The sequence below is a fragment of the Dromaius novaehollandiae genome, chromosome 13 (assembly GCF_036370855.1).
Source record: "Dromaius novaehollandiae isolate bDroNov1 chromosome 13, bDroNov1.hap1, whole genome shotgun sequence".
Classification (NCBI taxonomy): domain Eukaryota; kingdom Metazoa; phylum Chordata; class Aves; order Casuariiformes; family Dromaiidae; genus Dromaius; species Dromaius novaehollandiae.
The window spans coordinates 2,134,694-2,154,027 of NC_088110.1; the positions used below are offsets into that span (position 1 = coordinate 2,134,694).

The window sequence follows — 19,334 nt, forward strand, 5'->3', positions numbered from 1 at the left end:
GGCGCGGCGAAGGCGGCGGCGGCCGCGAGGGGGCGGGCGCGGGCGGGCGCGGCGCGGCGCGGCGGCGGCGGGGCGGGCGGGCGGCCATGCCGTACGCCAACCAGCCCACGGTGCGCATCACCGAGCTCACGGACGAGAACGTGAAGTTCATCATCGAGAACACGGACCTGGCGTGAGCAGCCGGCGGCAGGCGGGGAGGGCGGGCGAGCGGCGCCGCTCCGGCCCCGGCAGCGCGGCCTGGCCCGGCGGCCGCCGCGGGGCGGGGCCCTGCCCGCGGGGTGTCGGCCGCGATCCCGAGGCAGCCCCGGGAAGGAGGGGGGAGTTTCGCTGTCGCCCCCTCGCCCCCGGGCACGGGAGCCCCGGCCTGCGTGGCGGGCGGCGGCCAAAGCGGCCGGTGGAGGCGCCGGGCCGGGCCGGAGCACGGCGGGAGAGGCCCCCGCGCCCGGGCGCTGCCCCGGTGCCGGCCGCGCGGCCCGGGCAGCTTTCGCGCTCGGTTTCCGCCTCCGGTGACGGGCGTCTCTGGAGCATCCTGAGGCCGGGCTGTTCCCGTGGGGTCCCCTCGGCCCTGCCTCCCCCGGGCAGGCCTGGCACCGGCGCCCGTTGGAAGAGAAGGGCAACACTAACACTGGGCTGGCACAGCCGGTACCGGGAGGCAGAACCGGCCAGGGCGAAGCCGGCGGACGTATTCTGTAGTGCTGCCTCAAAGACGCTCGGGGACTGCGAGCCGGGATCGTCCGTCTCGCCTCGCCTCACGTCAGCCGGCTCCATTTGCTGCCAGCACGCGTGTCGGCCGCGCGTGTGCTGCTGTGGTGTGTGCGGTCGCAGGGGCAGGTTTGGTCGGCACCCCCAAGGCAGCACAGCCCTCCTCTGTATGCTGTCTGCATTAGCTGAGTTCGGTGTAATCTCACCCGTCTTCGTCTTGAAGATAGGCAAATTCATTTCTTTGTGTTTCTCAGTGTCTAAATACTGTTACTTCTTTCTCTCTCTCAGGGTGGCAAATTCTATTCGAAGAGTGTTCATAGCAGAAGTCCCCATTATAGGTATTTGCCTTTACTTACGGTTTTGCCTGTTTGTGGTCACAGTCCCTTACGCTGCTACTCCAGTTACTGTCTCATCAGTTCCCATCTGTCTTTTCCTCCATCTCCAAGTTGCCTTACTTAGATGGCACCTGATATTTAGCTAGTCCTGCTGGCTGTAATCTGTAGAGCGAACGCTGTTTCTACTTCCCTGAAGTCTCTGTAACATTTTCTGTTTTAGAAATGCTCTCACACCTTCCCCACGCACACTTTTCTCTGCTTGTCTCTTTACAGCTATCGACTGGGTCCAGATAGACGCCAACTCCTCTGTGCTCCACGATGAGTTCATTGCACACAGACTGGGTGAGTCCCAGGCAGGTGAGAGGAAGGAGGGAGGTGCAGGAGAAAGACTAATACGTACAGTAAGGAATGGGACATGGGCGAAGTCTGTCTCTAGACTACTAATAGCGCCTCTGTCATGAGACTGCTCTTGCTCTGCTAGTCTTGGTAGGAGGGTCAGTGTGCCCACGGTTTCACTCAGGTGTGTCTCTAATTGCTTTCTTTCCTCAGGCCTGATCCCGCTCACCAGCGATGACATTGTGGATAAGATGCAGTATTCCAGAGTGAGTAGAGTAAAACGTCTTTGGTGCTTTCTTTGGGGAGGGTGCCTGTCTAATTTGAAATGTTACTGATTCTGGCTAGGAGAGCTTTGGCATAAGTGTTTTGACCTGTGTCTGTCCTAGGACTGCACGTGTGATGAGTTTTGTCCGGAGTGTTCTGTGGAGTTTACCCTGGATGTCCGGTGCAATGAAGACCAGACTCGTCACGTCACGTCGCGCGATCTGATCTCCAACAACCCCCGTGTTATACCGGTCAGTGTAGTATTTTCTCTGACCGTCAGCACATCCCCTCTCTATACATTCCTGTGGGAGCTGGGGTGGCTCACGCACAAGATATGGACTAAATAAGGCCTTTTGAGAAGACTTCACGTGGCCTAGAGCGCCAGTGAAAATGTAGCAAAAGTGCAAAGCAGGAATATCTGAGGAAAAAACAATGTCTGCCAAAGCCCTCCTCTTCTCTGCTGTGTTGTCCTTCGTTGGCTGTCTGATGGCATCTCTTCTGTAGGCAGTATGGTCTTGTTAAGACCTCATCCTACATCTCAAACTCATGGGAGGCTTTAATGTAGCTTGTCCATCTCGCCTTAAATGCCCAGAGCTTGTGTACTTGTGTCGTGCTGTATCGTGATGGCATTCTCCTGCCTGCTTGCCGCCAGGGCTCTGGCAAGGTCAGCTCCCTTGAAGGCCAGGCGGCAGCCCAGAGGCCTCTGGTTTGCTGATTCTTGGCTCTGAGTGTGGCAAGGTGGAAGGAGCCTGGGCCAGGGCACTTTTGCCCTGTCGCCTTGGGGAGGGCTGGTGGAGCCAAAGCAGAAAAGGGACTTAATGGACGGTGTTTTAAAATGCCGTCAGCTGGAGGAGCCCTGTTGCTGCATCCAGAGCTCACCGCAGCCTGGGGGCCGCTTGTGGTAGCAGCTGCCTGGTTAAAGCCTAGCTATGGCCTGCTGTCTCTTCCTTGCCGTGCTGCTGTGAGCAGTACGTGTCACCTTCCAGCAGTCGTTCTGCGAGTGCCTGGACTGTGTCGCAGAACCAGGCAGCTGCACTGGGCCTAGACAGCAGGTTGGGAGGCTGGTTGGAGTGTGGTGTCACTTGTGTAGCTGCAGCTGTCTAAATTGTCTTGATTTCCATTAAATAGGGTGGGCTGGATTTGTTTGTGTGAATAAGTCACTCCAGACTGGCTTTCTTGCAGTCTTTAATTTTTGTAGGGAGCCGCCATTTGACTTGGGAGAAAAAGTGATCTCACCATTAATTCATCTGCTTTTCTTCTCTTATGCAGGTGACATCCCGGAGCAGAGACAACGACCCCAATGACTACGTGGAGCAGGATGGTAAGTGATATTCCAGTGGGAATAAGAGCTGCAGAAGGGAGTGGATTTTCCTTTCAGGCTTTTTGAACTCTGCCTTCGTTTACTAATCACGTAACCCTAGGGCAGCCGTAAACCTGGAGCTGACATCTAAAGTTAGCAGCTGGGAGACACCAGCATCAGCAGGGTTAGCATTTTGTCCAGGACCCAGACTTAACACCACTTAGATGCTATCCCCAGGGCTAATGTTTTGTGTCAGAGATCTCTTCTCTCTCCCTTGTGAGAGCTCAAGGACAGCAAAAATGCAAAATGCTGTGCTGTCTGCTACGGCTTTAGGGTCTGAGCTGCACCTCCAGACGAGTGCAGCCCCTCTTTTTACTTAGTGTGAGGTTTCCTAGCTACACTGGGGACTCTGGTAAGCCCCTCAAAGAATCCAAGCAAGCTCTGGCTTCTGGTGACATCTCTCTGGGCACTAATAATTACTGCCTTTGCCCTCATGTGATCCTGCACACTGATTTATCCTCTTCAGCCTTCTCAAACTTGTTTGTGCTTTTCCTTAGATATCCTCATTGTGAAGCTGCGGAAGGGCCAGGAGCTCAGACTGCGAGCCTATGCCAAGAAGGGCTTCGGCAAGGAGCACGCCAAGTGGAACCCCACGGCTGGCGTAGCCTTTGAGTATGACCCAGACAACGCGTTGAGGCACACGGTGTACCCCAAGCCAGAGGAGTGGTGCGTCCTGCTTGACTATACTACGGGGCTGGGCTGGCTGTGTTTGGTGTGAGACATGTGGTCCTAAGGTGAAACCTGAGGTATCGAGTAAAACTACAGCTGTAATAATGGCTCAGAACTTAAACCTGACATTTAAGGGCTCCCAAACCTAAGCGTTTGGGTTTCTGCAATGTCTATATTTTTTTCATTGCTGTTAGCCCTCTGTGATAAGTATGGGTCAGTCTGGAGGGACTTGAAAAAATTTTCCAAAAGGCACTTACGCTTCAGCTCCAGGGATAATTTTGGCCAGAAAATGATCCTGAGCATCCCCTTGCCCCGACTATTCTCTGCTCCTATATTATGCTACCAAAGCCAGTTACTTTGTCGTAGCTGCGCACAAGGTGGACTGGTTTGTGGCCACCCCTTGTCTCTCCTCATGCATTGTCCTTGAAACAGTTACTGCCGTTTTATCTCGCTGCCTTTCACATTCTTTCCTGCCACTCCTTCGTGTTTTTTCTTCCCTGCAAAAGTTGTATGCAGCAGAGGGAAAGATTTGGGGAAGGAATAGAACCACTCTAGACAGAGGAGGATGCTATGAGAGCGGAGGGAGGAAGGTTAGTTTGCAAGGTTGATTTTGAGGCCCTGCCTTGTTGAGGAAAGCCCAGTCTGTGGCTCTGATTTCACCCACAGATCTCCTCACGCCCGGAGCTCATGCTGGGTTTTCCTCTTTAGCCTTTTCTTCTGCCCAGACCCTCCCAGAGTGCTGTATCATTCTGCTCCAGTAGTGTGCTGAGTCTCAGCCAAAGGTAGCATGGTTTTGCTTTTGGGAAGCTGCTACCCTGCTTTGGCCAGGGTGAGGAGTTCAGCTAGCAGAATTTTTCCACTGGTAGATGATACCTGAGCTGCACCTAGTAGACATCCCGTCATGGACTACGCTGGAGCCAGCAGCAGAGAGAGAAACCAGGTGCTTCAGGCAGTGCAAGCTGAGAGCAGGGACTAGAGAAGGAAGGGGGTATGCCGCTGTAACGGCAGGGCAGTAGAGACAGCCTGAGCTCAAGGTCAGCAAGACGTTGGTACAGGAGCAGGATTTGGTGCAAGGACCGCAGGAGCGAGGGCTGAGCAAGCAGGAACAAAGCCTTGAGCACAGCTGCAGCTGGACAGAAGGCTGAGCAGCAGAAGGGGCTCAGCAGGCTTTCCTCCTGCATCAGGCATGTCGCTGTCGGGCCCCGCATTGCCAAGGTTCACTCCGCAAATGGCTGCAAGCAGTAGCAGGCAGGTAGTGGGCTATAGTCCTTCCATGGCTGGCTGCTCTGAGCCCAGGTGCTCGGACCCATTACGGAGCATGGCATTATGTTGCCCTTTGCTTACGTCAGCTATCAGTAAATGAGCTTCCTGGAGGGGTAATCGGCCTAGATTTCACGCTTCAACCAAACTGCTGGGGTTTTCTGCTGTCACAGAGATGCTGTGCCAGGTTTGCGCTCTGGAGATTTGACCCTTTGCCATAGAGGGTGGAGTTGCAGGTGAATCTCTAATATGCATAAAATGGGCAGAAATCTGCCTGCAGCAGCCCTGGGCCTGTTTTATGGATGGAAGGAGAAAACCCTGCTTGACTTTGATGGGTTCTGCAGAGCATGTTCATGAGTCCAGTTCAGTCAGTTTGGGTGAGAACAGGAGTCGTCAGGCATTCAGTTCCCTCAGCAGTTCATCAGGGTGATACTCTGGGATCTGCAGCAGTAACCAGGCTGACTGGTGGTGCAAGAAATTTGGAATGAGCATGCTTTTCCTTAGCATTAATGATCTTCACATGAAGCTGGACTCTGGGAATTGCCAGCAACAGACTAGGCCATCAACGGTAAAATCCATGAAAGGGGCTGGTTGTGACGAGGTGGTGCAGAGCAGGAGGCGGCTGCTGCTCAGCAGTTCTTCAGTCAGGAGCCCGTCACAAGAAATGATGTGCAGGTAATTCAGGACTCTCCTTCATCACCAGGAGTTCTGGGAATGGAACTCAATAGTTTTGAAGTAGCCAAATGATTTGTGGCAGGCAAATTGCATCAAAGCTTAGTTGATTGTCTTGGGTCATGGATTGGATGCTTGAGGAGCAAGAACGTCTCCTTGATCTGGAATTTCACATCAGGATTTGAAATAATTTTAGGTTTCATTTTGGTGCTGAATAGTGCTCTGGTTTGATTGGTTGTGATGCTAGATATTAATTCTCCGATATTGAGGAAGGTAGGTTTTGGAATATTGCTTTGAGTCATATAGATGCGTGCATGCACGCTGAGGTATCAGGTCTACCTTCTTTTGGACACAGGATGTCACAGTGTGAGCTTAGGAGAGTTTGGGCTTTTGGAGACTTGAGCGTTGCAGAGAACAGCTCCAGCTGCATAGCTGAACACATATATGTCAGCAGTGAGGAGTTTCCTGGTCTGGATGGCCAAAGGCAGTTGCTAATGTAGATTCTTTTGTTTGATGGTAGACTAGGCTGTGTCCTCATGAACCTGGTGTTTTACACAATAAGCTGGGTATCTGGAAACAATTTTTGAGAAGTCCTTCATAAAATATAGGTAAGAGCTGGAAAACCCCAAAGAAGTGTTGATTGCCATTGGAGTTGTCTGTTCCTTGATGGTATGTATCTCTTTCCAAGTCCATCTTAATCTATCTGAAGACAATATAGAGACAAATGCCTCTGCTATCCAAGGATGTATTTTTTTTTGGTTTGGTTTTACATAATAGCTGTTTTCTGAGGTATCTGAGTATCACAGACACAGCCAGGGTCTTGGAGAAGATTAGGATACTCATCATTATGAATGATCAGACTGGTCTGATGTATTGCTGAAGAAATTGTTGGCAGAGCACTGGAACACAGCTGGATGCTCAAAGCCAGCTGCCTCGCGGGTGGAACATAAGGTTGCTCTGTGCCCTGTTTTCCGTTATGGATGGTGTTGCAAGTAAGGTGAAGGCCTGGCTCCATTCACACTTTATCTCCCTCAGCAGTTCGTTACAGACAGAGGATTTTTTGGGGAAGTGCAGTTTTAAGGCAGTTGATGACAGGATGCTAGGATCAGCCTTTCTTGACATCGCTGGGACAGCCAGCAGGAGACCTTGATTGTTGTGAAGTTTTCTGTGCTGGCTTCTCAGACAACTCAAGGCTTTGGTTTTTTTTTTCACAAGAGTTAAGCGCTTCCAGTCTCTTCTGTATGATGCCCTATAAGCCAAGAGATGCAACAGGTAGAAAGATACAGTGTTGGCCCAGCCCAACTCTTTGATGTTGCAGTGATTTTTAGTAGTGATGTGTACAGGGGAGTGGAAGTGCAGGGCGTGAGGAGTGCTGAGCTCATTGGAGCGGATGTCTGAAGTACAGGCAAGCAAGTCCTGAAGCTCCAGGAGAGGGGATTTTTTTCGGCTGGCCACAGGCTGATCAGGCCTTCCCATCTCAACTGCGCTGCAGAGACTGAGCGCTGGAGTGCTCTGGTGTTTTTTCGGCCCAGTAATCAGTAGCAAGAAAATAGCGCAGAGTGCATTAGTCTATAAACACGGAGTGCAGACTTTATAAACACAGTCTCTGCAGGCATCGTCATCCCTTCCCTGTAAGCACACTGTCAGGCTGTACCGGTGCAGCTGCACAGAGCTGCAGTACTGCACGCGGAGCAGGGCTGACCTCTTTCTTCAGTGCTGCTCCGAGAGGCAGGAAGGTGGCAGGTCCCACCAGGTACAGGGACAGGGGAGTTATTCCAGCTGTCAGAAATAACAGTGCAGCACTGTAGCAAGAGTGCGGCAAACCTCACTGTGAGACCTTCTAGGAGGGGAGGCATCCATTTTCTTTTTCTGGTGCTGGGACCTTTGGACAGTTGTCTCTTTTCCGTTGAGTGAGCGTGGGTGGGATCAGTCATGTCAGGAGATAGCGACCTCCTGAGCACCCTCCGAACAGTGCCACTGAGTGCCTGGGCACTGTGGGGCTAAGCACACTAGTACGTGGGCTCTGTGCTAACCTTTCCTGCTGTTTGATTCCAGGCCTAAGAGTGAATACTCTGAGATCGATGAGGAAGATGCTCAGGCTCCCTATGATCCCAATGGGAAGCCAGAGAGGTAGGAACCTGAATGGGATCCCACTGCTGGAAAACAGGGCGAGACTTCTGGGTACATCTGAAGCTTGCCAACCCAGGGAGCTGGTGTTCCCTGAAAAGCAGAGCAGGAGTTGGAATTAACTGATGAAATGCCCCGGACTGGCAGGTTTTCCCCTCTGGGAAATACTTGACTCTTCTGAATTCATGCTAACAAGCAAGGCAGTGCAGCACTGGGTGGAGTGTGAGGCTTGGGGAGGAGGTGGCCTGGGATCTCTGCAAAGACACTGATGTCGTCAGCACATGCGGTATTTATTCACGCGTGTGGGTCTTTCATGCCCTGATTGCTGATAGTACCCCCACTCCCACGTTGTTTGCATTGCAAAGGTGCCTGCAGCTAGTCAGTCAGTCTTAGCTCCCCTGGCGCGGCGCTCTGCGCTGGCTTGCACGTTGCAGTGTCTGCCTAGAGAAAATCTCAGAAGTGCTCTTAGTCGGAGTCACAAGTGCTGGTGTGACCTCTGCGTGGGTCTGCAGCTGTTGTTGCAGAGGAGCAGTGCTGCCTGCTTGGGAGGTCAGCGATGCTCACCGACTCCCAGGAGATCTCCCTGCAGCGGGGCGTGATGGGCTGGGACAGCGCTGCAGGTGCTCTCTGGTTTTGCACCTCCTTGCAGAGCAGGTGGTAACTTTTCCCCCCACTTGTAACCTCAGGTTTTATTACAACGTGGAGTCCTGCGGTTCCCTTCGCCCAGAGACCATTGTTCTGTCTGCGCTGTCCGGCCTGAAGAAGAAGCTGAGCGACCTCCAGACCCAGCTGAGCCACGAGATTCAGAGCGACGTCCTCACTATAAACTGAGGTGGCCCCTTGGCAGGAGACTGTCCAGGCATGAGTGATGCAGAAAGTTCCTGCCTCTGCCCGGCAGCAGGCTGGGCAAAGCTGCACCTGCCTGGGCTGAGGCTTTTGCCTCCCCATCTCCGTCTGCCTTTCCTGGCCTGGCTCTGCTGTTCAGCAACACCTCTTCCCTTGCTCCCCCTCCCAGACAATGCCACCATGACATGTATGGTAAAGCAGGAAGAGAATTTATGGGTATTGTGAATCTCTTCGCTGGGATGGGATTTGGTCCCTAAGTGATCTCAGTGTTTTAGCCCAGAGTTTTGGACTCTGGCCACGTGGCATTTGGAATTGGGAAGCACATACCTTGGTTACACAACCCTGTCTTATTTGCATGTCTGTTCCTTACTGTGCTGAATAAAGCCTTACCCCCTATGTTCAGTCATCCCTGAAAGCTTGTCTGGGGCTGCAGGAAGAGAAGTCACATCATTTACTTCTCTCCGATAGACATTAACTTAATGAGATCTGCATTGGAGGGAGCATTGCTCTCTACTGCTGATTGCTGCTCTTGACATTATCTCCTAAGGAGACTGAAACCCCCTCCAGTAAGTAGCCCTGTCGTTTATGGATCCAGCACTGTCTTTGAAGCATATGTTTGAAGCTGGGCTGGAAAGTGAGATGCTGCAGAAGGCTGTGCTGCAGGGGAGCCCAGATGGGCCAGGGAGGCTTAGCTGTATTTAAAGACTCCTTTGGAGCAGCTTCTATCCATGCACTATACAGTCTTTGTTAGGAGCTGGGATGGCAGGGACTCTGTCAGTCGTAACCCCCAGCTGACAGATTTGAATGTGCCTATTGCCCCCAAGGTACGAGGTGGCTTATTTGCTGGGCTGGAGCTTGGGGCAAATACCAAACTATTGCCACTGTGGTGGCAACATCCCTGGAGGTCTCCAGCGCTCTGCCAGAGAACTAAGGCAGTAATAACCTTGTTGGCACAATCCTGGAAGAGTCTGGAGTTAGACTGACTCGAAACTCCTCCTGCAAGTGTTTCGCAGAGCACTGCTGCCCTTGCGTGTCCCCAAGCAGCGAGCTCCCAGGGTGGCTGGAGGATGAAAGCGGGCCCTTGGCGTGCTGTTTCACCAGTGCTTGTCAGCGAGGGGACAGCTCGCGACGCCCTTCTCCCCTCCCCGGCTCTTTCAAGGCTTTGCTTGAAATGTCCTTGCAGGGGCTGGAGGCAGAACAAAGCTTTCAGCCAAACACGTTGCCTTGTAGTGTTAGGAAATCTCTCCGAATCAGCATTTTTCTCCCTCGCTGGCATGCGTTAGTGCGACTTCTATTTCCCGAGTGCAGTTGGATGGAACAGACAAACAGGAAGGGTGGATAAGGATTGTTTATTCATAGAGCAATTCCTTTAAAAAAAAACAAACAAAAAACCCAAACATTTTTGGTAATAAATGCTAAATCCCATCTTTTCCAGATGAGGTATGTAGCTGGGCCGAGGCAGCCCGTTACACCGCTCATCCCCGAGGGAGGACGCGCTCCCGGGCAGTGCTGGGCTGCTGACGAACCCATCCACGCCCAGCAGTAAGGCCAGGGCGGGGGGGAAGCAGCAGCCCATCTCCGGCCTGAAACTGCTCCAGCAGATCCCCAGCGTCATCCACAAGCTACACAGACCCAAGACACAGTATTTACAGGCCACAGACCACAGACTCCCACAGCACAACACTCCCTGTCCTAAGAGGACAGACCTGGAGCTTTAAGAAAAAAAAAACAAAACTCACCAACCAGCCCACCCAGACCAGAAAGAAAACCTCAACGGAAACACCTTAGTTTGTACTGCAATAAAAAGATAGCCCTTCTAAAGGAGTTCAATAAATAGGAGACCTAGAAAATCAATTGCTTTTGAGTTCGGTATATTAAACCCAGCTCCCATGTGCAAGGTATTTTGCCCATTCTCACTGGTGCCCTCTGGCAGCAGCAGCGAGGCAGAGGGAGAGCGAGGGATGGAAATGGGGGGATGCAGCTAAGAGGCAAAGTGGCTTTTCCCCACCAGCACCTCCTCCGTCTCGCTGGGGAGGGCCTGGGCGGGGGGAGGCAAGGGCTCACAGCCAACGTGTTGCCTCTGCCCCGGGAATTTTATTTCAGCAAAGCTTGACGGACTAGTGCTACTGGCCAAAAATGGTCCCTGGGTTGCTCCTGGCTGCGCGTTGTCTGGGGGCACCGAAGCAGAGAGGCTGGCACTGAAGGAGCAAGAGGTGCTGGGGCAGGGGTGTTCTTCCCCCGGGGCTGGGTGCTCGGCTCTGCCTGGGTGCTGGCTGATGAGATGCCTCCCGGCCCCAGCAGTCCTGGTGGTGTCCCCGCTGCATGCACGAGTCCTCCGTTTGCAAGGGAAAACCAGTTTCTCCTGAGACATCTCGATTCTACAGTGTGTTTAGATATCGTCGAGAAGTGCAAAATGAGCTCAACAGCGCCTCGCGAGTCCCCGCTCAAGCAGGCCCCCGCGTGTGGGGCGAGGACGTGGGGTGCAGGTCAGGCCAGCCCAGCGCTGCTCCTCCAGCCACGTCTCCTTCCCGGCATGCAGGGCACCGCTTCGCTGTTCCCACGAGCGGTGACCCCGGGGCACCAAGCCGCTGCAGAAAAATTCACCGGTCTGGCCGAGCGCTGCGCGGGGGAAGCCAGCGATGTTCCCCCTCGTGGCAGTGCTGCGCTGTGGCCGCGTGTCCCTGTCCCACGAGGTCATCTGCCCACTTTTTTCTACCTCCCAGCTGTGTCCCCAAGACTTAAAAAAAAAGAATCTCTGAGCGTCTCCTCTTCCAAGGTCTCTTCGGTGGCTATGAAGTTTGCATTCGTGTGAAAAGTCTCGTCCTATATAATATGTATGTGCAATATATATTTAAAATCATTTAACATAGAGCTAGTTATTATCACCTTCTGTAACGTCAGGCCGGGGTGAGAGCCCCCATTGCCAGCACCTGGTCTCCAAAGGTCTTGCCGCGGAGGGTGCATCTACCCACCGCCATCTCCATCTCCCTGCGGCGAGGGGCTCTTCGCCTCTCCAAGGAGACGGGAGGGTTCCCAGATCCTTGACACCCCCAGGATTAAAAAAAAAAAAGGGGGCAGGGGAGCACCAGAAAAGCAACCCTCTGAAGCCCTGTGTGTCCTGCGCTCCTCGGCTTCCCGCGCGCCTCGCTGCGGCAGACCCGGCGGCGGCGGTCCCCCCGCACCGCGGGCTCACTGAGCCGGTTTGGACTCCCTGCTTTCGGTCTTATCGCTTTTGGAGGACTTTGGCTTCAATAAGATGAACCTGTTGAGGAGGTCGGTGTCCGAGCTGGCCTGGGCACCTGAATACGCCTCCCCTGGGGACGAAGCACAGCTTGGGCTCGCAACGGGAACGACGCCGGGGGCCCGCGGTTCCTGAGGGCGGCTCAGCCCCGCCACGGGAGGGTCGGTGGGTCCCCGCGCAGGGCTGGGGGCCGGCGGAGGAGCCTGGGGCAAACGGGCACACTCACCGGCGTAGCTGGCGGACTCGGCGATGTTCTGCGAGCCGGTGATGTGGTGCCAGTAGGCGCTGCGGGGCAGCATGGTGGTGGGGGTGCAGGGGTAGGAGTAGTGCTCCGTGCCCTTGTTCAGCAGCTGGAGCGGATGGAGAGGGGGTGAGGGGGTGCTGGTGGCCCCAAAACACCCCCACGGCAGCCCCTTTCTGGCAGGGACCCTGCGGGGTACCAGCTGCCTTGCTGATACAGGCAGTCCGGAGGCCATGAAATTGCTCTCCCCGTGGCCTTGGGAGCAGCGATTCCTCCCAGCGAGGCAGGGAGAGGCTGCAAACAGCCGTCAGAAACGTTGCAAGCGGGAACGGCGCGTTGGCATGAGCCAGGAGCACATCAGGCAGCGCCACGCGGGACGGCGCGGGGCCCGGCTCGCCGTCCCCTCCATCACGTCACCCCGAGCAGCCTGGGTCCCCGCGGTCCCCGCTCACCCTGACGTTCTTCTCCATCTCCAGCAGGACCCTCTTGTGCTGCTCGGCGATGGCCAACGTGGCGCTGTGCACGCGCTGGTAGATCTGCTCGCCCTCCTGGGTCTGGAAGGTGTAGAGGCCTTCGCCCGCGTCGCACATCCTGCCGGGCCAGAGCGCAGGGCGTCACGTGCGCCCTCCGCACCCGCAGCCCCCAAAGCCGGGCCGGGACGCGGCGGGCGGCCCTCGCTCCCCCTGCGAACCGCGTGGCTACCTCCCCATAACTCCCGAGTGCTAGCGAATCTATTTCCAGCTTGCTAAAAATACTGGAGAAGCGGAAGCGATCGAAACGCGTGCGCGCCAGGGCTCTCCCTCCCGCCCCTCTCCGGCTCCGCAGCACGACTGCAACCTCGGCAAGGCGCTCGGCTGCCCGTTTTCCAGGGGGATACACGGCGCCTTATTAACTAGCCCGTAAGAAGCCATCTGGCCCCGCAGCTCTTGGCCAGCGACCGACGGCTCAGGGCTGCGGGCCCCCGCTCCAGCCCCTCCTGCGGCATTGCACTTGGCCAGGTGAGCAAGGAGCACCAATCTCGCAGCCCCCCGGCACCCAAACCCCTTAATTCTCCAGAGAGGCGGCGAGAGGGATGAGCTGGAGCCTTGCGTGGACGCAGGCGAGGGAGCAAAAGCAGAGCCCACCAGAGCCGTTCACCTCCCAGGAATGAAGGGGGTGTGCAGCATCCCGAGCAGAGAGACGATAAAAACCCCCCTGCTCGGGCCCGCGGCCAGCCCGGCATCTCATGCTTTGCTCCTCCGCAGGCCCGCGCGCAGCCTGCGCTGGGACGGGCTCCAGCCGCAAGCCTCCCGCCGCCGGCACGGGCTGGTGCGCGGCCAAGCGCAGCCTCCCGGCCGGCACACGGGGCCGCGAAGGCGACCCGGCGGCAGGCTGGCGCGAAGCCGGGCAGCGCATGGGCCCTTCCCTGGAAAAAAAGAGGAAAAAAAAAAAAGGAAAAAAAAACCACTGCCCAGCTCCTGCTGCTGGAGGAATAAGTGGCACCCTTAGCCGAGGCGCCAGTTCAAAGGCCCCGGGCGAGCGGGGAATTGGGGGGGGACCACCGCCTCCCCCTCCTTCGCTCCATAAAAGAGCCCAAAGTGATGAGTCAGCGGAAGCCAAGGGCCGGGATGAAAGGGAAGATCATGTTTCTTCCCCTCCGTAGCTGGTAATTAGCAGGAAAGAGCCTAATATCGTCAGGCCTGCTCGAGCCAAACGAGCCTCCCAATGGCATGAGCCCGGCTCCCGGAGGGCTGCGAGCGTGGGTGGCCCCGGCGAGCGCCCAAAGCTGCCCGCGCGGGACCCTCAACGCCCCGGCAGCGGCTGCCATCACCCTGGCATCAGGCCTGCCCGCCACGGCAGAGGATGGCGTCTTACCGGCCGGCCTCGAAGGTGAAGCGGGTGGCGTCCCGCCCGTAGCGGCGTAAGGAGCACAGGGGCCAGGAGACCAGCTTGACGCGGGGGTTGTGCATGTCCCAGAGGTAGATGTTTTCGTGGGTGATCTGCAGCTTGCACTCGCCGTAGACGTCCAGGTTGGGGCAGGGGAGGAGGAACACGTTGAACCGGTCTGGACGAGGGGGAAAAAAACACCGAAAAGAAAACAAACGAGGAGAAAAAAGATGAGCGGGGCTGCCGCAGGGAGGAGACCGGGGCAGAGCCGGCGCCCGGCCGCCCGCTCTCACCCGTCTGCTCGCACTGCACGCCGGGGGCCAGCAGGTCGGGCTCCCCCAGGCTGATGTCGTTCAGGCGGGCGCCCAGGCACTCGACGGACAGGGTCTTGTACCACTCCTCGGCCTCCAGCTCTGCGGGGGACGGAGAGCGGCCGCGGTGGGCGACGGCGGCCCCCCGGCCAGGCCCCCGCGCGGCCCGGCCCTGGGGGACGTCCCTGGAGCCGCGGTCACCCGCGGAGCAGGCACCATCGGCCCCCGGCCCCCCGGGACGCTGCCCCTCTCACCCGAATCGCAGGTGAAAGTCCGGGCTGAGTCATCGGGGAAAATGATGGCCACGGCCTGCCTCTTGGTCTCCTTCGGCAGCCGCGTGATGCACTTGACGTTGCTGATCTCCGTGACCTGTGGCGCCGCGGCGGGGGGGTCACCAAGGGGGGGCCAGCCCCCCAAACCCGCCTGCGTCCCCCTTGCCGGCCGAGGGCCGCAGGCGGTGGCCAGTCCCCCTAGCTCCTGCTGGTTTGACCCAGCAGGGACCCCTCTGCCGTGGGCCGGACCCCCGAAAAAGCGGAGGGGGCAAAGCGGGCTTCTGCCGCTCGGGTGGGGGACGGGGAGCCCGGGCTCGCCCCGGGGGGGAGCAGCCCTCTCACCTTGGGGCAGCCGCGCAGGCACACCGACTTCTCATCCGGGTACTTCTCCAGGCGCTGGGGCCCCTTGCTGGAGGATTTCCTGAAGACCAGCCAGCACCGCCGGTAGATCTGCAGGACGGAGAGCGTGCCGGGGCTGGGGGGCACCGGTGGCTCCTTCCCCCCCCCGGTCCCCCCCAGCCCTGCAGAGCTTAATTAGCACACGCGGCAAAGGCCCCTAAGGACGCGTCACCCCGGCCTATCTCCCCCCGGACCTGCTGCCTCCCCCTTTGGGGGTGGTGGGGACGCCTGGGCCCCCACCCCGAGCCGCCTCCCTCTTTGTTCGCCCTAATTAGCGCGAAATTACCCAGCATGCTCGCGGCTCTGAGCGACGGGGGGCCGGCCCCCCACCCGGCCGCCACGGGCAGCCTCGCGCCAGCCGTGCCGGAGCCGGCTGGGAAGGCCGCGTGCGCCGAGGGCCGCCGCCGCCTCGGCCCCTCGACGCCGCTCCGGCAGCCGCCGCGCCGCGCCGGGGACCCGCCGGCGAAGGGCTGGACGCGCGCGTGCCCTGGGGTGTCCCCGCGTCCGGGCGGCGGGTGCCCAGGGCCCGCCCCACGCCAGGCGGCCCGGCGCAGGATCCGGCCCCACGGGGTCACTCGCTGCCTTGGGTATCAACAAGTGGGCCGGCCCGCCCGGCCCGCCGGCCGCCCGCGCCTCATCGCTGGGGCGGCACGGGGCCGGCGGGGGCACGTGGGGATGATCCCACCACCCCCACGCAGCCCCCACACGCCGCTTTTTCGGCCCAAACGCCACAAAGGCGAGCGGCCCCGGCCCCCCGCGGCGGCAGCGCCCGCGGCAGCGCCCCCCCCCCCACCTCCGCAGCCAGCCCCGGGCTTGCCGACGGCGGCGGCGCCGGGCCGGCAGGATGCTCCCAGCTAGCGGGCGGCAGCGGTGCGGGGAGAGGATGCCGGAAAAGAAACGTCTCCGAGGCCGTGCCGCGACACAAAGGGGGGCAGGGGCTCGCGGCCGCCCGGAGAAACCCGGAGAGCCCGCTCCAGCGGCGCATCCGCCCGTCCCCGTCCCCCCCCCGCTTACCCCCAGTTTCCTGCTCTTCATTTTCACGTAGCCTTGCTTGACGATGTCGTTAAAATTGGTAGCCATGACGGAGCCCGGGCTGCCCTCGCTCCCGGGGGCTGCTCCCGAGAGGCTCGAGGCTGCTGCCAGCACCCTCGCCTGCTGCCTTCGCCCCCACTCCTCGTCTTCCTCCGGTCACCTGTCCTCGGATGCTCCCGGCACTCGCCGCCTTATCTCCTCCGCCGCCCCAGCTTTGTTCTAGCGGCAGCCCTCATCTTCGCCCTGGCGCTGGCTCCCTTCCTGGCACCGGCTGTAAAATAAAAATGACAGATAGATTAGAGATAGTGACATCTTTCTCTCGCTCCCTCCCTCTTTTTCTCCTCCTCCCTTTTCTGGCTGAACCATCTCGGAGAGGCAAGGTGGGTCGCGGCGGCGGAGTGGAACAGTCCAGCGTTAACCCCTGCCTTCGCGGCCGCACCGCGGCGAGTGCCGAGGACCGGCCGGCAGGGCTGAGCCCCCGGCGCTGCGGCCGGCGGATACCCGCAGCCCCGGCTCGCCGCGATGGGCTCCATGCTCTGGCGGGAGGGTCGGCATCGCAGCACCCCATCCCCGGCGCCCTCGAGAGGCGCCTCGCTTCTCCTGCTTGGGTGCCAGCACACCTCAGCCAGCCCACGACGGAGCCTTGTCCCAGAGCGGGTGTCTCCGTGCGACTCCAGTCGCCTGCGCCTCCCTCCTTCTCTCAGCAATCCTCCTTCCCACCCTCCCCCCAAAATGAATGTCACCTCTAACCTAAGGGCCGCGGGACACGCACCCTCCTGACCCCCTGCTGGGATGCCAACACCAGACCTCACCCACAGCTCTCCATCACCTCTTGGACTTCCCCTCCTTCCTCCCAGACTGCTCACTTTGGCAACGAAACTGCTGCCGCCACCAATGGTGGCATCAGTAGGATTCAGTGTTAACAATCGCTTGCCAGGAGCAAGACAAGCGCTGGGAGAGCAGGGCTCTGTGCCCTCTCCAGCACCTCCGGGTTGGGGGATGCCCAGACAAGCGTCGTGCCACTGGATCCAGAGGAGGAGGGTGCACGGGGCGCATCCCAGTGCCCACGTCCAGCACCCGCGTCCCGGCCAGGCACCGGGGCTGTTTGCAGAGAGGCCTCGGCCACGCTCCCAAACGGAGGCATCCGCTGGGCTCTCTCGCATGCAGGCGTCCCTTCTGCCCTCTCTCGGCATTTCCCTCCCCTTCGGAAAGGGGCACGGGGCCAAAACCGAGTCATTCATCTCCTCCGCTGCAATCCCATTCACGAGCCGGCGACGTCCCTCTCCGGGCAGCAGCCCAGCAGAGGCCGGGTGGCCGAATCCGGGTGCAGCGCTCCGGCTGGTGCCCACGCCCGACCAGCACAGCCGGGGGGGTGCGAACGGCTACACCCGGGTGAGTTTCTGCCCCCGCTGCCGGGTGAGCGAGAGGCACAGACAGGTCCCGAAAGCGGGGCTGGGCTCATAACGAGGCCAAGCTGGGAAAGCCCTGAATCCCCACGCACGCACGAAGGGAGCAGCGGTGGCAACAGGATTAACGGGACGAAGCGAAAGGGGAAGTGACGGCTTAGCATTGGGGAAAGGCAGCAGCTAGCACCGCCCGGACGGCTGTGGGGACGAGTGGCCCCGAGGGAGGCCGGCGAAGCGGGTCGGGACGGTGCCATCCAGCCCCAGACGAGACCCACCCAGCCCGAAACGTCGGGCGCTGCGATGCGGAAAGCAGGAGACCCCGTCACGGGGACGGGGCGAGCTGGGTCGGAGCCTCCGTCCCTCCGCGCGAGCGGAGCAGCCAGGGAGGCGAGGCGGCAGCGCATCCCGCCGGCTGCCAGGAAAAGGCTTGGAAGCGCCTTGGCCTTGACGCTCAGGAAATCACAGCCTGGATTTCCTTCCTCTCCGGGCCCGGCGGCGGCGGGAGCCGGTGCTGAGCCGGGCCCCAGCGCGGCCGGACAAGCGCTCCGGGCCTTTCTCCGAGATGCCGGTGGGAGAGGCAGGCGGCCTGTGGAGGAACCCACCGGCCGGAGCGAGAGCCCGTCGTTCCCGTCGCCTCCCAATTTGAGGGAGCCCCCGTTCTGCTTCTCTCCTGGATGGAAAAATCCCCTGGAGCAGGCAGTAGCCTAGGAAACGGGCTGCCGGCGGCGGGATGGCAGCGGCTCCCCGGGGATGCCTCTGCCGCGAGGCAGCTCGAGGCGGCGCGGCCGGTCCCCAGCGGCCGGGATCAGCCGGGGACAGCGCGGCCGGTCCTGCCTCCCGCCCGGCCGCCGGGGTTTCGGCCCACCCAGGCCTCGGGGCCCCGAGGGGGAGCCCCGGCGGCGGCGGCCGCGGCCCCGGGAAGGCGCCGCCGCCCCGCGCCGCCCTTACCCTGCGCTCGCGGGGACCCAGGCGCCGGGCGCCGTCTCGCTGCGAGCCGCCGAGCAACGCGGCGGGCGGCCCGGGCCGGCTCTGCTCGGCGGCGCCGGGGCCGCCCCCCGCCCCCCGCCGCCGCCGCGGCGCCGCCCGCGCCCGCCCCCCGCCCCCGGGCCTCAGTTTCCCCCCCGCGGCCGGCGCCGGCGGCACGGAGGCGGCTGGGGCGCGGCGGCAGGACGAGCGGCCGCGGCGGGGGGGGAGGATCCAGCGGCCGCCCCGCCGCATTCCTGCCCACGGCCCGGCCTGCAGAGAGCGCAGCCTTTCCTTTTCCTGAGGCAGGTTTCCAGAAGCACGAACAGCGCCGCTTAAAAGAGGCTGCCTGCCCACGCGCCGCCATCATTAAGCTTCAGAGTGAACGCCCCGTGGCAATTAACGCGAGGAGGCAGCCTCTCTCGGAGCTGCTGTTCCAGGCTGTTTGCAGATTCAGGCAGGCAGCACTGCGTCGGCTCGCCGCCCTGAAAGCCAAGCTGAGAGGCAGCCGGAGCCCGGCGTCCTGGCTAGAGAAAAGCGATGGGGAACATCCCCTCTCCCCATTTGCTTCCCGCTTGCAGGGCAGCTTTCCAGCGTAGGGATGCCATGACACCATACCTGGGCCACGACCTTCCTTTGGCCCCCAAAAGCCTTTTGGGTGCTTCTCGAGGCAAGGGCATTCGCGGCCACCGAAACTGTCTGCAGGCACTTCCACCCCCACTAGCTGATTTGTTTGGCCATAGAAGAATTAATGTTCACGGCAAAGAAAGGATGTTAAAAACAGCAAGCGCCGAAGAGCCGTGCTTTTAGCCAATCAATTAAAAGGCAGAACGAGGGGATTAGCTCACCAAAATATTAATTTTTAATAAGATTGCGTCTGAGTTCCTCCAAACCCCACTTGCTGGGCTGCTTGGCCCTCCCCGGCTGAGCGGGGCCGCACGGGGCCTGGGCTGGCACGATCGGCACCCATGGGTGGGCGTCCCAGGGGAGCTCCTCTGCCTGCCTGGCCGCCGGAAAAAAAAGCATGAAGAT

At 59.5% G+C, this 19,334-nt stretch overlaps 2 protein-coding genes across 6 annotated transcripts; one reads left to right on the plus strand and one right to left on the minus strand.

Annotated features, from left to right (window-relative positions):
* Nucleotides 1-11: 11 nt before the first annotated feature.
* On the plus strand, nucleotides 12-8,967 carry POLR2C (RNA polymerase II subunit C). Of its 3 annotated transcripts, none has more exons than XM_064519369.1 (9): nucleotides 12-172; nucleotides 991-1,040; nucleotides 1,311-1,394; nucleotides 1,587-1,639; nucleotides 1,760-1,888; nucleotides 2,907-2,958; nucleotides 3,495-3,663; nucleotides 7,654-7,728; nucleotides 8,412-8,967. In XM_064519369.1, the coding sequence occupies exons 1-9, from the start codon at nucleotides 87-89 to the stop codon at nucleotides 8,554-8,556; spliced, it is 843 nt and encodes a 280-aa protein (XP_064375439.1). In that variant the 5' UTR covers nucleotides 12-86; the 3' UTR covers nucleotides 8,557-8,967. The 3 variants fall into 3 exon arrangements, with proteins under 3 accessions (XP_064375439.1, XP_064375440.1, XP_064375441.1); XM_064519370.1 differs by having other exon boundaries at nucleotides 1,311-1,379; XM_064519371.1 differs by lacking the exon at nucleotides 7,654-7,728.
* A 937-nt stretch (nucleotides 8,968-9,904) lies between these two features.
* DOK4 (docking protein 4) lies at nucleotides 9,905-18,521 on the minus strand. 3 transcript variants are annotated; one of them, XM_064519366.1, is made up of 9 exons: nucleotides 18,288-18,512; nucleotides 15,916-16,204; nucleotides 14,845-14,952; nucleotides 14,485-14,599; nucleotides 14,213-14,332; nucleotides 13,908-14,097; nucleotides 12,506-12,644; nucleotides 12,039-12,162; nucleotides 9,905-11,885 (listed from the first exon to the last, which is right to left on the minus strand). In XM_064519366.1, exons 2-9 carry the CDS (start codon nucleotides 15,979-15,981, stop codon nucleotides 11,761-11,763), a joined length of 987 nt encoding a protein of 328 aa, XP_064375436.1. In that variant the 5' UTR covers nucleotides 15,982-16,204; nucleotides 18,288-18,512; the 3' UTR covers nucleotides 9,905-11,760. The 3 variants fall into 3 exon arrangements, with proteins under 3 accessions (XP_064375436.1, XP_064375435.1, XP_025959815.2); XM_064519365.1 differs by having other exon boundaries at nucleotides 9,905-12,162; nucleotides 18,288-18,521; XM_026104030.2 differs by lacking the exon at nucleotides 18,288-18,512 and adding an exon at nucleotides 17,942-18,124 and having other exon boundaries at nucleotides 9,905-12,162.
* Nucleotides 18,522-19,334: the final 813 nt, after the last annotated feature.

What these genes read in the sequence shown, in the direction of transcription:
- POLR2C (XM_064519369.1), top strand. Translation starts at nt 87, where the DNA reads ATGCCGTACGCCAACCAGCCCACGGTGCGCATCACCGAGCTCACGGAC. An exon ending in ACAACCCCCGTGTTATACCG is followed by an intron (nt 1,889 to 2,906) that starts GTCAGTGTAGTA and finishes TCTCTTATGCAG; the next exon opens with GTGACATCCCGGAGCAGAGA. An exon ending in TACCCCAAGCCAGAGGAGTG is followed by an intron (nt 3,664 to 7,653) that starts GTGCGTCCTGCT and finishes GTTTGATTCCAG; the next exon opens with GCCTAAGAGTGAATACTCTG.
- DOK4 (XM_064519365.1), bottom strand. Translation starts at nt 15,981, where the DNA reads ATGGCTACCAATTTTAACGACATCGTCAAGCAAGGCTACGTGAAAATG. An exon ending in GCCTGCGCGGCTGCCCCAAG is followed by an intron (nt 14,600 to 14,844) that starts GTGAGAGGGCTG and finishes GCGGCGCCACAG; the next exon opens with GTCACGGAGATCAGCAACGT. An exon ending in TTCACCTTCGAGGCCGGCCG is followed by an intron (nt 12,645 to 13,907) that starts GTAAGACGCCAT and finishes CTGGCCCGGCAG; the next exon opens with GATGTGCGACGCGGGCGAAG.